This window comes from Stigmatopora nigra, chromosome 10 (assembly GCF_051989575.1).
Source record: "Stigmatopora nigra isolate UIUO_SnigA chromosome 10, RoL_Snig_1.1, whole genome shotgun sequence".
In the NCBI taxonomy this organism is placed as follows: domain Eukaryota; kingdom Metazoa; phylum Chordata; class Actinopteri; order Syngnathiformes; family Syngnathidae; genus Stigmatopora; species Stigmatopora nigra.
In genome coordinates, this window is record NC_135517.1 from 9,295,037 (window position 1) to 9,311,246 (window position 16,210).

A 16,210-nucleotide genomic window follows, 5' to 3' on the forward strand; every position below is an offset into this window, starting at 1 on the left:
GGAAGGAAGCTCTAATTTCACAGGCATTGCACACCCATCAAATACACACACACACAGGTAATTTCAAATCTAGAGGTTGACGAGGCCACCTCTCGGTACTAAATCAACACAACAACTATTGCATATGTCCCTTGGCTCTTTTCATCTCACAAGATGTTTGACAGGACCATAATTACATTACAAAATATGTTCACACTCTCAAGCTAAACCACAATTTGAGGGTGCTACAAGAAGACCATTAAAAATAAAATTGTTTTCTTTATCTAAATGACTGTACTCGGAGATGTATTCTTAATACGCGAGTTTGAACCCGAGCCATCGAGCGACCGCCCCACTTACCAGAGTCCACTCCCATAACGAAGCGGCCAATGATGAGCATCTCAAAGGACCGTGCTTTCTCTCCAAAGGTGAGCAGTAATGCAGCAGCCACAGCAAAGATGTTATTTAGTAACAAGGTTCCTTTTCTGTTTTAAAATAGATCTTGGTTAGGGAGAGCTTTCAGTACTCTAACTACAGCATGAATGTAGATTATTAGTAACAAAAACAAAATGAAATTCACATGTGTCTGAATGCAATGATTTAGTGAATCATGCTAAGAATTTGGAAAAAATAACCCGCCTTGACTAATGGTTGAATGGCACCATAAAGTATTTCTTCGCTATGCCGAGCCAGCTGCTTCTTTTTATGCTGTACATGCAACACCATTCATGTGATATTTATGCTATCTTTCAAGCTGCAAAATAAAATAAATGCTGTAGGATTGCTGGGTTCCCTGTGACGGACCGGCGACCAGTTAAGGGTGTATTATGCCTTTCTAGAGAAGTGTATATGTTTTTAATTGTTTTAATAATTCAGGAATAATAATTCATTTTCTGAAGCACTTATTCTCCTAATGGCCGCAAGGTAATTCAGGAACATATGAAAAGGAATGACCAGTTCCTCTTTTAAAAAAAAAAAAGAGTTATTCACTGATTGATTTACTTAGTTTTCATTGATTATTATACATTCATCTCACTTTCCTGATCCAATAGCTTTGAACCTTTTTGAGACATTTTTTAAAGGGGGGAAAATAGTGGATTTGCATTCTCTGGTTTCTGTCTAAGAAAAAGGAAATGGAAGATGAATAATACATTTTAAAGTTTTCATGTGAGCGGTATGGATCACAGGATTTAATTTGTGGTATTTAAGGGTAAATGATCTTACCCTAAAATAACTTGAAATAAAACTTTACATAAGGTCTTCTCGTACTATCCAAATGAAACACTTTTCACCTCTTGATAATAGTATTTTTAATATATAAATTATTTCCGGGCCATGAAATGATCTTGTCCAAGAAACTTAAGAATCATGACATTTTATTTATTTATATTTACATTTAATTTGTATCCATCTAGCCATGGGTGTGAAATGCACAAGTTCCCACGCTGTTTGTTCTTTAGGTCAAGTAGGCCTAATGGAGGCTTTTGATTGAACAACATAGATGGTAAAGCGCATCATCAACACACCAAATTCAAATCTCACCTTCCCAATGCTTTTATAAGCCAAGAGACACCGAGTGTTCCAAAAAGGCCCCCAATGGCAAATATGGAGACAGTGATAGACCAAAGGAACGTGACTGTCTCTGCGCTGACAGGTTCATTGTATCTCTCCAACCATGTCTGATTGTAAAATGCTTTGATGTACTGCAACAAACACATGGGGGAAAAAACTTTTGGAATAGTGTTAGAGATTACCGCCTGGTGGCTGTTTTAGTACCAATTCAAGACATTAGAGCTAACCAGTTTTCCACCTCATTATCTTTTTATAAATTATCCTCCTCAGCTACAAAAAAAACAGAAAGTAGACACACATTTTGACATTGCAAATTCTCATTTGTCATCCTCTCAATGTGTTTTATCTTAACTTATCGCCATCTATTAAGCACCGGTACTGGTGACTCACAACCATTTTTGATGCAAAGAACATATTTTACATTGAGGAGGGAACATAGTCACATTAAGCCAAACCAAAAAAAAAATATTTTTAATATAGACAGGGTATGTCAGGATAAAAAATATATGAGCATGGTTGAGTTATAAGATATTCAATTTTAAAAACACTATTTATAATTGGAATGTTGTAACATGTGGAAATAAGTGGTCCACATGATCAAGTTGTTGGTTTTTATTGTAAATGATTGGACCATTATTTAATGCTTGACATTATATTTTCCTGACAGAGCATGGAAAATAGCAAAGTCAAAGACGCAGCATATGGCTATTTTCCCATGAGAGACTCTCATTTTCCCCCCTTAATGCCATTATAATAGTATAATCATGCCTGAGTGAATAGTCTTGGGGTGCCGGGCGGTGAGAGAGACCTTGACAACGCTCATGATGGAACTAGCCCCTTAAGCCAGTAATCCTAATTTACATATTTTCAATTGAAGGCAGGGTTTGGACCTGTGACTCTCCCCGTCCTCAAGACATTAACCAAAGAATGTCCCCCAAACTTCACAGACTACCTGAGGATATGCGTAATTACAAAAACAGGAGTGTCCAGTGCACTCCTCCGTTTTTTTTCTTCTTTTGTTAATAGATCCCCCCCCCCCCGCTGGCATACGTCACAATCACTTGGCTTTGACAGTCATAAAACATTTAACTCATTTATGACTTCCTACACCTCCTGTCACTGCATGACAATCCCTCTCTGTCTCCAGAGTAGGATATAATCAAAGCACGTTCAGTTGGACAGACAATGAGACTCATAACAGACTTTAATATATGTACTTGTTTTCAATGAGAGGATGTGAGAATAATCGAGGCCCAAATTTCATTTATCAGCCGAAGTGGACATGTCTAATAGTCTAATCTTATCTTCAGTAGGGATTATGAAATACACTTTTTTTTCTTTTAGGGTATGATTCTATGATACTCCACATGTAGCCTCACCGCAAGGATATTATGATTTTGCGTCTTGGTATATTTATTTTACAAACTTGAAAAAAATTGAATCGCACTTGAATATTAAACCCTGGCTTTGTCCAAACTATGAAAAAAGTGTGACTCAGAGTCCAATAAATAATGTAGTTATCTTTAGTAATTGGCAGGGTTCGGAAAATAGTGAGTGAAATACAAGCAGATTGCTCATTTGCCTATTTAGGGGTTGTTTGGCTTACCGGTGCTGGAGAATTGACGACGGAAAGGTTGTAGCCGTAAAGGAAAGATGACCCCAAGGAACCAAAGAAAGCAGCGGCCAGGAGGCAGGGTGTAACACGTTGCTGTTAAGAGCACACAAAACTGCCTGTCAGTGTCCATTAAAGAAAAAATGCAGTTATGAAAGTGGGGTGATTAATACTCGAGTTTGTAAGATTGCATGAGAAGTACAATAAACATCAATACATTGCATAGTACAAATTCTAATAAAGTATCCTTCAGGCCAGAAACTGGTTTAATCAAAACACACGAGAATAAACAAAGAATACAATATACTTGTTGAAAAACAATACAGTATTTTGTTTTGGGACATTTGAGTGTTTTTCTTTCTCTACTGCATTTTGACAGCAGAATGAGATTACATTCAAAGGCTTATTAACATGTTGTGAATTTAAAGTTTTTCAGGGTTTTTTTCTATACTGGCTCCTTTATAAGTTTACTGTTGCAACAGTCATCACGTGTTATTCTTATAACACTCCTTTGGCTTCACAGCACTAACCGTAAAACAGTAAATAGTAGTAAGATAGCAGCACAAGGTATTAAAATCGATATCTATAAAACACTCTCAGAAGGTGGCATATGAAAGGACAAAAAAAACACTTGGCATAGGTTGATGGTAAAGTTGCCGATATGTGTCTTATTTTTACAACAAAAGAAATAGCGTGAAAGCGAATAAAAAATTGAAAACTAACATAAGTGGGTAATTTATTTCACTTTCATTTAGAGTACCTGATTTGTGTAGCATTCCAGCTTTTAAAATTTTTACAATTTTGGATTGATAATCAGTGAGAAGCATACAAATTCAGATTAAGAATACCTGAATGTAAACTGAGATAATAAAATACTTTGTGGGAGTAAGACAGTTTGATGTACAGATTTCTACTCAAATAATACAGGATTTAGTTTGGTGACTGAACTCTGCTTTTTTTAAGTTATCAAAATATTGCACTGTGTGCAGTCAGAGCACACAGTTTTAAATCCAGCGCAGTTCCAGGCAGAAAAAGTGGAAGTGCACTGTTAATAAAATACTGGCTTTAAATCGAAAAACTTGTAGAAGCAATCTCTACAATAACCTTTGTACCTTTTTCTATCTAAACATGACTGGCTGAATGACTGTAGCTAAACATAGCTGAAGTTGTAAAGCCATACACTAACCTTTGCAGGGTTTTTGACAGAGTTGCTATTTTCAGATGGCACAGTCTTCTGTGACTTGTCCATTTTTGTAGTTCAAGAACCCTCTGTATGAAAGACATAGACTATAAGTTCATATATGGGCATTGGACACATCCTGCTTATACATTATACACAAAGAAGAAAAAGTTATATTTCACAACCAGGATGAGGAAGTTGGAAAATTGTAGGTCAACAGCTTTACTCATAAAACAGAGACAAACGATCATAAATTACAATACTCTACAGTCTTGAGTGAATATCCTTGGATAAATGAATGCAGCCTTTTTTAAATTACCATTATCATATCTTTCATATTAAAATTTTCAAAAGATGCAGCCCGTCCACCAAGTGGTAGGGCGTCGGCCTCACAGTTATGGGGCCGAGGGTCCAATTCTAGGTCAGTCCTTACTGTTTAGAGTTTGCATGTGCTCCCTGGGCTTGCGTGGGTTTTCTCCGGGTACTCCGGTTTCCTCCCACGCCCCAAAAACGTGCAGGGTAGACTAGTTGAACACTCTAAATCGCCCCTAGCTATGAGGTATTGGTTGTTTGTCTTCTTGTATCCTGCGATTGGCTGGCCACCGATTCAGGGTGTCCCCTGCCTGGTGCCCAAAGTCAGCTGAGATAGGCTCCAGCAACTCCCACAACCCGGTTCAGAATTTGAATGAAACCGATGGGGCACAGGTGAAACTCATTCATTTTTGCAATCTAATTTATCCAAAAGGGAAATGTTGAGTCTTCAACTGCTATGTTTTGGAAATGAGGGAGAAATTAATTGTACCCACTTAAAGCCCACAGAAGCACAAATGTCACATAGGGCAGCCTAAGTCAGGATGGCTCAATTAGCTAGAGGAGTAAGAAATATCAGATTTTAGTTGCCTGCCTGATCAAGCCATTGGTTCTATTTTCCATTAGGGGGGTGTGGGGGTCCCCAGATTTTTGTTTACTGTAGAGCAATATGAAACCAAATACTGATTCTGCCACCTCGTGGTCGGAATGTATAAACACAATTACCACTTTCAATATGAAGATGGGAATAAACAGTTCATAAAAAATGTCAAATGAATTGAGATCCTGGACAAAAAGGACGAAATGCCCCTCATATCATTAAGTTCAGAAAACCTTTTTCATGTGTATAGTTAGTTCTTCTCCAGCTGTATCAAGAGAGCGGTGCAAAAAAACAACACAAGCAAAAAAATAACAATATCTGTTTCCATCCAAACTCATAAAATATCATTCACTTTCTGAATTGCTTATCCTCACAATGGGGGGTGCTGGAGCCTATCCCAGCAAACTTTGGGCACCAGTCCACCCCCTTAAAATATCGAATAACAAAAATCACACAGCACAACCAAAGAAAATGGTTTCACAAACCCTTACGTGCAGATGGCTCTTATCTTAACAGTTATGGTCATACGATTCAAAATTTCAAATTACATCATATAGCAAACTTATGACTGTGGAATAAAGATGAATAAAGATTTACTTCTAATTCTATATCTATAGCCATTGTTGGCCTACGATGCATGCCTACTCACGCACGTGTATCTCCAAGCCTTGCAGATTTTCTACTGACTCACTCATTGTCAGTAGCTACCAGCTACAACGTCCCAGCAATTATTAACTTTCATGAGTTTGGCTGGGGCCAATGAATGCTTATTTCCTGTAGCTTTGGAACACTTTTTTATTGTATCAATAACAGTTTGGAATCACCGATATAAAGCGCAAATAGTTTGCTAATCCCATATTTTGTCAACTTTAAAATTGAGAAACATAAGGATATTGTCATTTGTTGTCCAAATGATATCCCCATATTTGAAAAACATTGTTTAATCTCATCAGAATATTTGCAAAGTTCACTTTTGCAACGGATCTAGTAATACACATGTTGAGTGCACGTGATATAGCTCATCTGAGAAGGGAGGAGTGAAACACAGCTGTAAAAGATGTCCGTATGGATAACAGATGTGAGGGAAACGTGAAACGTGACCAATTTAAGCAATTTCATCTTCAAAAAACGTTCAGTTAATTCTCTTTTTCTAAGACAAGCTCATTTAAAATAACTACTACATGACTAATATTATTCCAATTGTAACCTGGAAAAATGTTTTTCATATACAAGTTGCAACTGTTCCTGCCACAAAACAGCAGATGATTCGCTCCAGGCAATCCATGTTCCACTTTTTTGCAATTCTAAGAGCTTTATATATGCAAGCGACACAATTACCTCTTTCAAACATTTTTTTTAAAGTCTTCAGGGGGAAATAAAAGGATTGCCTATCAGTTGATCAATCAATCTGTGTACAGGGATTTCTAATAACAAAACTTTACATGAGATGTTGAAGAGTTTCCAAGTAAGCAATAGCAACCATTCCTGGTGAGAGATTCAAGTTCAACGGGAAGAGTTTCTGTTATTAGTGTACCTATTACGAACACCGAAAAACAGTCTTCACCACCATAAAAAGATCCCTCCTGCGGCTGTTTTTCCTCTCATCAATGACTGCTTTATTGCATTTAAGTTCACCCATGTCTACCCAATACTATGACAAGAATGCATGAATTATATCTTTTTAGATCATCACAGGGTTGAGGTATATATGTATGAGGTGTGCTATTTAACGATGTTTTTTTACATAAATGTGAGTTCTGTAAGATGATACTAATTATGATCAAATAATGTAACCGTCATCAAACTTAAGAGGCCTCCATTCTGAAGCCATGCATGATAGAAACTCAAGTATTAGATTTCCCCCTGTGTGGAAAAGGAGTGGTAAAACAGTTCCATAGCTTCCATATTATATTTCATAAGTAGACTTTTGCCACAGTGGGAGTATTTTTGCAGTTTGAAGGCAATGCTTTCTTTTGCAGGATCCATTTAAAGTCCATTACATTTATTTTTTTTTATATAAAAAAAAACTATAACCTGCATTAATGTGGTTAAATTATTATTGGATGTAATGTTGTAGCAAATGTTTGGAGACAAGAAGTATAAGATAATTCTACAGAATTACTACATTAGCTGCAATGCAGAGTAATCATAATTTTCTGCAAAGGTACTTTATGGTGAATCTGACCACATTGGAGAGCCAGTAATATAGTAAATACATTTGTGATCTCTATGATTATGTATAATTGAGAAGAAAAAAAACTCACCAGACTCCTTATCGTGAAGATGTCTCAACTGGACTAGCTGTTGGCAAGCCACAGGGAAAACGATCCCAACTCCATCACATGAGAACAAGTCGACTAATTCAATTTCCTGACAAAATTGAGGAGGGGGGTTACAAATTTAGGCAAAAGACAAAATTCAAGTGGTTGTCTTCTCTGCAAGTACAATTGGATATGCAAGAATGTCTGATTTTTGGACTAAAGACTAAAAAGAGATTTAGCACAAAAATGATGTTAGGCCACATTCAGAAGCCTTTTTAAGGGCAGTTGCTCATGGCCAAAAATGCATTCACAGCATTAAGATAATAAACGCTTATATGAGATGAACAAAAGCTAACGGCAGGCCCCAAACTGGGTGTGGGGGTGGATTGTCCTCATTCCAATTACAGGCCAGACTAGTGGATCATCGACAACTGTCGGCCATAAAGATTATTGACCTATTTAAGACAGCTGGGTATCCACCATCTTGCCGTATCGTCTTTACAGTTTACCTCTTAAAGTTTTCTCGCATGGAGTTCTTGCGACTGCTTTTAATGATCGGACACCTGCCCTTGCCAGGATCCCGCCTTTGACTGGTCCCTCTTTACTTTCGCCTCGACCTCTGGTACTGACCTCACGACTCTAGACTCCCGTAAACCACGCTGTAAAAGATTGGGCAAATAAAATTCTCATCAAAAGTCTGTCCTTAGCTTGCTTTGGCGTACACACGTGCAAAGTGTCCATGCAGCTATAATGCAAATAAAACATCAAGGTGACAAGGTCCAAAAGTAAATCACAGTAAATTAAGATGACAAATGTTTAAAGGAATACGTAATGTCAACTTTGGACTTTCCTTCAAATGACTGAGAAAAATGCAATATGCATTAAAAGATAATGTTGTATCTCACACAGTGAATCAGGGAGAAAATGCAAAATTTTTATTTTCAGCAATATTAACAAATGCATAGACAAGACAATGAAAATGGTGATAGCGGGGAAAAAAATAGCGGGACCCCAACAAATGCTTTGAAACTTCCTAGAATGAAGGAACTAAATTCTGATTGGATACTTATTTTCTGTGGCTATAATTTCTCCAAACCCAAGAAAGTGCAGCTATGAATCGCAAAAACTGGCACTAGAAAGAAAAAAGCTGCACCCACCAATTGTTCTCCCACCCTTTTTAAAAGCTCAAGTTGAAATGCAACTGTAGTGAGGGTTTTTTGTTAATTCCGGAATGTAACCAAAAGATGAAAATGTCTCTTGAACACATTAGTGTTGCAACAAAACTTTTGGTTTATCCATCAAGGAAGGGCACACTTAGCCCAATTATTTGTGGAATGTTGAGCATTGCCCATACACCAAATGAGATAAAGTACATGCTGAAGGTTGTACATATTTGCACAAGGAGATATATTTTGATCATTTTAATTTGGAGCTTTGTTTTCTTTATATCGTTCCCATTTTCAATTCAGACAGCAAAATACACCATTGAGATTGCATGGAGGGGGGGGGGGGTGAACTCTACAGTAGTCCTTGTCCTTGGGGACGTGGGGATTTGTCAGCCTGTGTCTCAATATGCAATTGTCCACTGCTTGATGCTAGCATCATGGGAAGTGGTAACAAGATTATTTGCATCAATCCAGGACAAGCCGCTAACATGGTGCAATTTATGGCAGTCTGAAAACCATAAAAAATAAAATGGTATTATTACAATTTCAGCTTCCTTTCTGATATACTAAACTTTTCAATGATATAGATAATTTAAAAAAAAAAACTTCTTAGCATTTTCAATACCACATAAAAAAACAAATTAAATGGATTATTTGTTATTAAGGAGGAAAACACAAAAATATCCTTCATTATTATCAAGTGTAGTGCACATTTCTCCCTATAAAAATCACAATTTCTTCTGACCTGCGATAGTGTAAAAATCAGAATAATAAAACAGGGTCCGTGAAAGGGGGAGGCAAAACAGCAATCAGTTGGGCTGTGTATCAATACTTTTGCAATCAAATATTTTATCCAGATACCTAACGTCAGCATTAATACTAGTGGCCACGCTAGTGTTTTCAATTTATTCCCAGTCAAGAGTCTAGAATCAAGGTAATTCTCAGGCATAAATGAAATGAGTTTATATAAACGTCGCTTTTTTGCTCACCTGGCAACTTAATCCTTTTATCAGGATCGCCAATAGTCCAGATATAAACCATCATATCCATTCCACCAGTTGCAAAGTGCTCATTATCAGGTGACCAGGCTAAGGTAACAGGTCTTGCATGGTGTCCATAGTATTCATTTTTGACCTAGGGTAAAAATAAATAAATAAAAAACAGGTATGGGGGGGGGGATTTAATTAAACTTTGAAACATGTAGGCATTTAATGATTGAGACAATATTATAGCCAGCTAGACAGCAAAATTCTTACCGAGTAGCCGTCTATGACACTAAAGGCGGTGGCCACTTTCTTGTCATCTATGACAGCCAAATAGGCGCCATCATTAGAATAAGCCATGTCTGTGATGGCCCCTTTAACTTCTATGGCTTTTCCCTCATCTTTCAGAGTATCGCCTTGGACCGAGTAAAGACGGATTGTCCCATCCTGTAGAAGAGAAGAAACAGGTTGTGCGGAATAAGAGTCATTCATCATTTCTATTTCTGCTTTGTGCGCTGGAAGGAATTTGTTTTAAAATTGAAAGGCTGTATAAGAGTATTTTCACTCCATGCGAATGTACTTTTAAGGCCAGTGGTGCAACCAAGCATGAAAAGGTGGAACATTTTAGCACCAAGCATTATCTACACTACAAGCAGTTGTCATATATTCAATTAAGGCTGAAGAATGATGCCTATATATAGCACTAGTGAATTAGCTCATGGTGCATAACACTTTTGTTGTACACAATTCTTCTTAGCTAAACGTGTTAGTCTTCTTTCTTAATAATTTTTCCTATTTCTAGTATTTAAAAATCTTTTTTTTGTTGCTGCTCAAGGGGCAAAATCATATCTGCTATTAGATGAGCACTTACACTTCCCCCAACAGCAGCAGTATTTCCTGCAGGGTTGAGAACTCCAACTTCAGGTTCATAGTCAAGGTTTTCTAGTGCAAAGACTTTCATTTTGTCTTTTAGTAACACAACCTTGAAAAAGAAAGAAAATATTCCAATGAGATGAGCATGAGTAACACTTAAATTAAAACTCAATATGACTTCAGAATTGATTAGAAAAGAAATAGATTACCTGCCCAATGCAAACAACCAGTGTCAGCCCCTCTGCAGTCGAGATGCTTTTTGGCTGGTAATCCATTTTGACCACATCGGAGGCACTGAAAATCAAAAATCACAGAATAATTATTATATTATCAAAAGAATAAAAACAGATTGTCACTGTTCCTCGCATCTTCACAACCTGCCATCATCTTTTTGACGTTTTACCACCCAACCAACAAACAAATGCAAAAGTTAGCTAAACAAAGATGATCCCATTATATAGTGACATAATGAATACATTAACATAAAGATGTGTAAACGTGGACTTTACCTGTATTCGTGCTTGTTGATATTGGTGTAACGCGCCGTGTCATCCATGCTGCACGTCACCACCTCGTTGGCCTCATTGACCACCATTTTGCTCACCTGGTTGCTGTGGCCCTTACCTGAGAAACAATCATTCTCCCCAGTTTCTGCATCCCAGTAATGTGAAATGGATGTTAAGTCAAACTGATGACAGAAATGTAATGTTGCCTTGGCGAGCAAAACACAAAACTAATAAGGAAAGTTAAAACATTATGCCATATTTTGTTGCAATAATATTTAACCCCCACACCGTATTCTCCAATTAACGACAGGTGTTTTAAGAAAAGGACAAGTAAAGCCGCAGTAATGTTAATCTTGGCATTTGTTGATTGATAAATTGATTAAGAGTAAACAGAAAAGACTTATGAAGAAACTGATTATAATTTGTTAAGAAGGATATTAATGTGTCCATCATGACTTGCCGTGTAGATGTAGGGTCGTCCATCACTTCTGTGCACTGTCACACACTGGATGGATTTGCTGTGGCCCTGTATAAAAAAATTAAAAATAAAAGCTTATGTGTTTTAATCCAATTTCAGCCATATAAATAAAGCCACCACCCAAGAGGAAAACAATATTAACATCACAATACTTCTTTTTTCGCCATTTAGTTTCATTTGATAAGAAATTCTGATGACCAAAAACTTAACACTCCTTAGTCATCCACTTTATTTTGAGACCAGTTTTAAAAAAAAGACAATTCAATAACCCAGTGTCATGTGAAACAATATTGCCTTGAGATAATGATCAGTCTGATCATTAAAGACACATTTAAATTGAGTTACTGACATAAGCGTACAGGCCTCGAAACTGTAATTTTAAGGGTGCATTCACACAATAGTAGCAACACTTGAAATAGTAAAGAGGAGGAAAAAATAAAACTTCTGTTAGGCTGACCTTGACTGTGCGTATGGGCCGGTCTGGATTGTTCTTGTCCAAGTAGTTGATGTAGCCTGACAAGGAGATGCTGAGAAGGTGATCATTCTGCCACAGACAGCCCAGCTGCTGATCCGCGACTTCGGTGCCCATGTTGAAAGTTGTGACTGCAGTACGGGTACCAACATCCCAGAGCTTGACGGTCTTGTCCCCTGAAGCAGAAATCAACTGGGAGCTGTCTGGGCTCCAGCTTAGCTAGGGAACATAAAAAAGTGGGGGTGGTCTTTTTAGCATGAGTAATCCACCATACAATGTGTCACATTCAGCAGGTTTCAAGGACTTGAAGCAAGGGAAACCTTTTTGCTGCCCCCACATCAGAAGATGTGATTCTCCCCCACCAATCCAAAATGTACCCTCTATATTTAACATGTTGATGAGAATAGGAATAGGACAGTTATGAAAGTTGGGCATTTGTAAAGCCACATTTGTGATAAAATTCCTCCTTTAATTGTCACCAATTCGCTGCTTTTTAACCAGACCGAAAGAGTCTGCATCACTATCCGGAATAATGCAATAAATGCAACCTATATATAATTTGTTTAAATGTCTGATCACCAAAACGATTGGTGATTAACGGAGAATCAAAATAATACTTTGCCAGAGCCCTAATTTGAAAACGGTGAAAATATTGCTTCTTAAAGTAGAAAAAAAATTCAGACTTACAGCATATATTCCCCCTTTGTGAGCAACATCTCCTCCCAGGGAGGTGACAAGCTCGCCATTAACTCCCTCATGAATGAAAATCTGAGGAAAAGAAATTAATTATACACAATTTTCAAATAAATGATTTGCAATAAGCAGTTCATTTTAATAGTCTTGTGATTTTCTTCAATTCATAGGAATCTTTGACATCAGTGCTTACCTTTCCATCAGCACCAGCAGTGGCAAAGTGACTTCCATCAGGAGAAAACCGAACGTAGTTGACAAACCGACTGTGATTCTGTTAAAAGAACGCAAGTTAAAACTAAATCAGATTTTTCAACATTTCACTCAGTGCAGTTTAACACCAAAATGATCAAACACTCCAAAAAATGAGCATTTTGCATACTTATGTAAAGCACAAGACTGAAAAGTGATCTAAAATGTAGTTGATTTCTTCTCCATCACCACCCATTTATGACAACCTCAATCTAATTTCCAAAGACGACATTACCTAGCAAAAACAGAAAGATCTTTACTCACACGAATGGTAAACTTGAACTTGAAGGGAGGGCCCTCAGAGAAACAACCAGTACAGTCATCACCGCCAGTGATCATCCGGTAGGGACGTTGATGGCGAAGGTCTACGCTGTTGATTAATTTGGAGTGGCCAGAAACACTTCCTACTGAGGAGCCAGTGTCCCACAGGAACACAGACCCAAACCTTCAGAGTGAAACGCAAACAAGTTTTATTACATTAAAAGCTCTGAAATGATGAAAAAAAGTGCTGATCTTAATTTCTACATTTATAAACTAAGCCACGTGCTCACTTCTCTCTTCCGTCCCCAACAACAGCAAGCCTTTTGCTATCCTCTGTCCAGGCAATGTCCTTAACTTTGCCCGATATTGGGTGATACTCGTATTTGAGCAGATGCTCCTTTTGCGTAGTGTCCCAAATTCGCAGCTTTCCCGAAGCATCTAAAAAGTATAGCAATCCCAAGTGATTTTATGGTAGTAAAGACATTACAACCTTGACAAAATTACATTTTTCTTCATGGATTCTTACCTCCAGATGCAATGTAGTATCCACTGGGTGCGTACTTAGCAACTGTAACTGTGTGAGCATGTTCGGTGTATATGTCTGCAATGGATGGGTTCTGCAAAAGGAAAAAGGGAAGAAACATGATATCAGTAGATTTTCATTGGTGAAATTGCATCTCCTTTGTGTATCGATTTAAAATATAAAATAAACAATTATAAAAGGGTTGATTAATGACACATGTGGGCATGTCCGCTATTCGTTACTGCTTTTAGCCTATTACAGCACTTGGTGCTTTATAAATAACCTATTTCGAGATCTTAGTGGAAGTTAATCCATACCAAACTTCTAGTTTTGCTGACATGATACACGCAGGTGTCATCAAGTTACACATGCAAAGCATCTGTGCACCACATTTTCACTTGCTGGATTTTAGATTTGTGACTAAATAGTATTTCTCTTATTGTCAGTTGATAATTGTAGTTAAAGATTTACATGAATATTCCGGATGATGACACACTTCCCGTTGGTATAGAGAAAGTTGTTGCCTTTGGGATCACCACTTATCACTTTGGTAACTCCTCTTTCCATCTGTGGGAGACTGGCAAAAACATGTCCTGAAAGTAGATATGATTTTGTTTTGTTATTATTGTTTTAATTTAGGGTAAGCACATCATTATGGTGGCACTTGGAAAGCCAAGAATTTTTAAGTCGGACACAATAGAAAGAATAAAATACATTGAACTATGCAATTTATCACTGCAATGTGGAGAATTAGTAATAATATAACAAAAACAATACACTGCCAATAGAATTAATTCTTAAATATTCAGCACTGTACTTACCCCAAATATATTGTTTAAAAATAAGTAGTAAATGAACAAAACAAACAGTACCATTTAAATAAATATTTAGTAGTTGTGAAACAGAATCAAATGTTAGATGAATGAAAAAAAAAAATCACATTTCATTAAGGCTGCGAATTAACCCTTCCCATCAAATATCGTATCTAGACACTTAAAGATCGATACTTGGATACATTTTGCAACCCTAATGTGTAGCTCTTCCATTGCAATCTGGTCATTTAAAATCCAAAATAATAATTTGATAGTTGTTTTTTGCTTGGTGTTTACAAAAAAAGAGCTGATAAGGAAGGCGTTGCAGGTAAACACGTCATGGGAAGTTTCCCGGACTTGGTTGAGGAAGAAGTAAGATCTCGCCTGTCTAGGCATGTCATAACAATCCGACAGTACATTAACACACGCTAGCTCACAAAACAACAAGCTCGTTAACGGAACCTCAATGATACCAATAATTTCCAAAAGGATTTTCTAAGCAATAAAATAATGATCAGAAGGTATCTGGATCACAAGAAACGATGTGTCAAAATCATCCATTCAGCTGTGGGCGAGGCGAGCTAGCTTTGTGCTAACCAGCTGACAGGCGTCAGACAGGAAAAACACACAAAGACTTTGATTGCATTTTCTGCCGGACTCCTTCGCGAATATACTCACTCAATTCGTACGACATCGTTGCTCTCGATCGCCGGTTTCACGTTGCACTTGACACAAATCAATGAATTGGTGGAGACAGCAAAGTCGCGGCTGGGTTGAGCGCTCCCTGGTCACGCAAACCCGGAAACAGGTAGCGCCCTCACGTCGCTTGGCTTTGCCCATATATGGTAAACTCCATACCACGCTGCCATTGTCATCCAGCGAGGAGACGCCAAGCGATTTGCTTCCTAAATTGCTCTCATAACTCCAAATGATTGTCATAAGGCACAATTATCATTCACCTCACTGTCTAATAAGGTTTTGTGCCGCGCCACGTTTTATATCACTTTAACAATAATGTTTTCAGAAGCCGATTTCTACTGATTTGATTGATTGATTGATTAATTGATGGGACTGAATTGATTTGAATGCCTTTATTGTCATTATATGAGCACGTGAGATTTAAAGATTCACCATAAAGTGCACACATAAATAAGTAGACAAAAATGTACATACAATGAAAAATGATGTCGGCCTCGCAGGTCTGAGGTCAAGGGTTAGATCGCAGGTGGGTTCTCACTGTGTGGAATTTGCATGTTGTCTCTGGGCTTGTTCGGGTTTTCTCCAGGTACTCCAGTTTCCTCCCACATCCCAAAACATGTAGGGTAGGCTGTTTGCAGACTTTAAATTTCCCTCAGCTATGAGTGTGAGTGAATGGGTGGTGTTGGTTCAGAATATGAGTGGATAAAATAGAAGTTAGGTAGGAAAGTGACTCTAATGATCACCACATTGAAAATAATTCAGTGAGAAGCAAATTTGCATGCCTCAACAAATATGCCGAGGCCACTTGAACCTCAACAACAAAAGAAAATGAGTTAAGATTGGATGATATCATGCAGGCTGCAGCCTAATGTGAAAAAAATATCTAAGATGTTGCAGACAGCATTTCAAATACAATTTCAATCATTCATAGTGTTTGGTAGCTAAGGGAGTGTGACCTTTGACCCTAAGCTCAAAGTCTTC

At 37.6% G+C, this 16,210-nt stretch overlaps 2 protein-coding genes across 6 annotated transcripts in view; both read right to left on the reverse strand.

Annotated features, from left to right (window-relative positions):
* The window catches only part of slc2a9l2 (solute carrier family 2 member 9, like 2), a 34,607-nt gene extending 26,463 nt beyond the window's left edge, over window positions 1-8,144 (reverse strand). Inside the window, exons 1-6 of one of the 4 annotated variants that reach the window (XM_077726269.1) lie at window positions 8,024-8,144; window positions 7,518-7,623; window positions 4,350-4,432; window positions 3,158-3,259; window positions 1,522-1,682; window positions 340-464 (exon numbers count right to left, since the gene is read on the reverse strand). In XM_077726269.1, coding sequence (XP_077582395.1) covers window positions 340-464; window positions 1,522-1,682; window positions 3,158-3,259; window positions 4,350-4,412 — 451 coding nt within the window. In that variant the 5' untranslated portion in view covers window positions 4,413-4,432; window positions 7,518-7,623; window positions 8,024-8,144. Of the gene's footprint in view, window positions 1-339; window positions 465-1,521; window positions 1,683-3,157; window positions 3,260-4,349; window positions 4,433-5,902; window positions 5,928-7,517; window positions 7,747-8,023 lie in introns of those variants that run through there. The other 3 variants (XM_077726270.1, XM_077726271.1, XM_077726272.1) reach the window with 3 other exon arrangements.
* Window positions 8,145-8,434: 290 nt separating this feature from the next.
* On the reverse strand, window positions 8,435-15,346 carry wdr1 (WD repeat domain 1). 2 transcript variants are annotated; one of them, XM_077727034.1, is made up of 15 exons: window positions 15,209-15,346; window positions 14,190-14,311; window positions 13,722-13,812; window positions 13,486-13,633; window positions 13,199-13,379; window positions 12,879-12,956; window positions 12,680-12,760; window positions 11,978-12,211; window positions 11,479-11,568; window positions 11,046-11,200; window positions 10,746-10,830; window positions 10,535-10,645; window positions 9,937-10,110; window positions 9,670-9,814; window positions 8,435-9,188 (listed from the first exon to the last, which is right to left on the reverse strand). In XM_077727034.1, exons 1-15 carry the CDS (start codon window positions 15,222-15,224, stop codon window positions 9,082-9,084), a joined length of 1,818 nt encoding a protein of 605 aa, XP_077583160.1. In that variant the 5' UTR covers window positions 15,225-15,346; the 3' UTR covers window positions 8,435-9,081. The 2 variants fall into 2 exon arrangements, with proteins under 2 accessions (XP_077583160.1, XP_077583161.1); XM_077727035.1 differs by having other exon boundaries at window positions 11,046-11,197; window positions 11,476-11,568.
* Window positions 15,347-16,210: the final 864 nt, after the last annotated feature.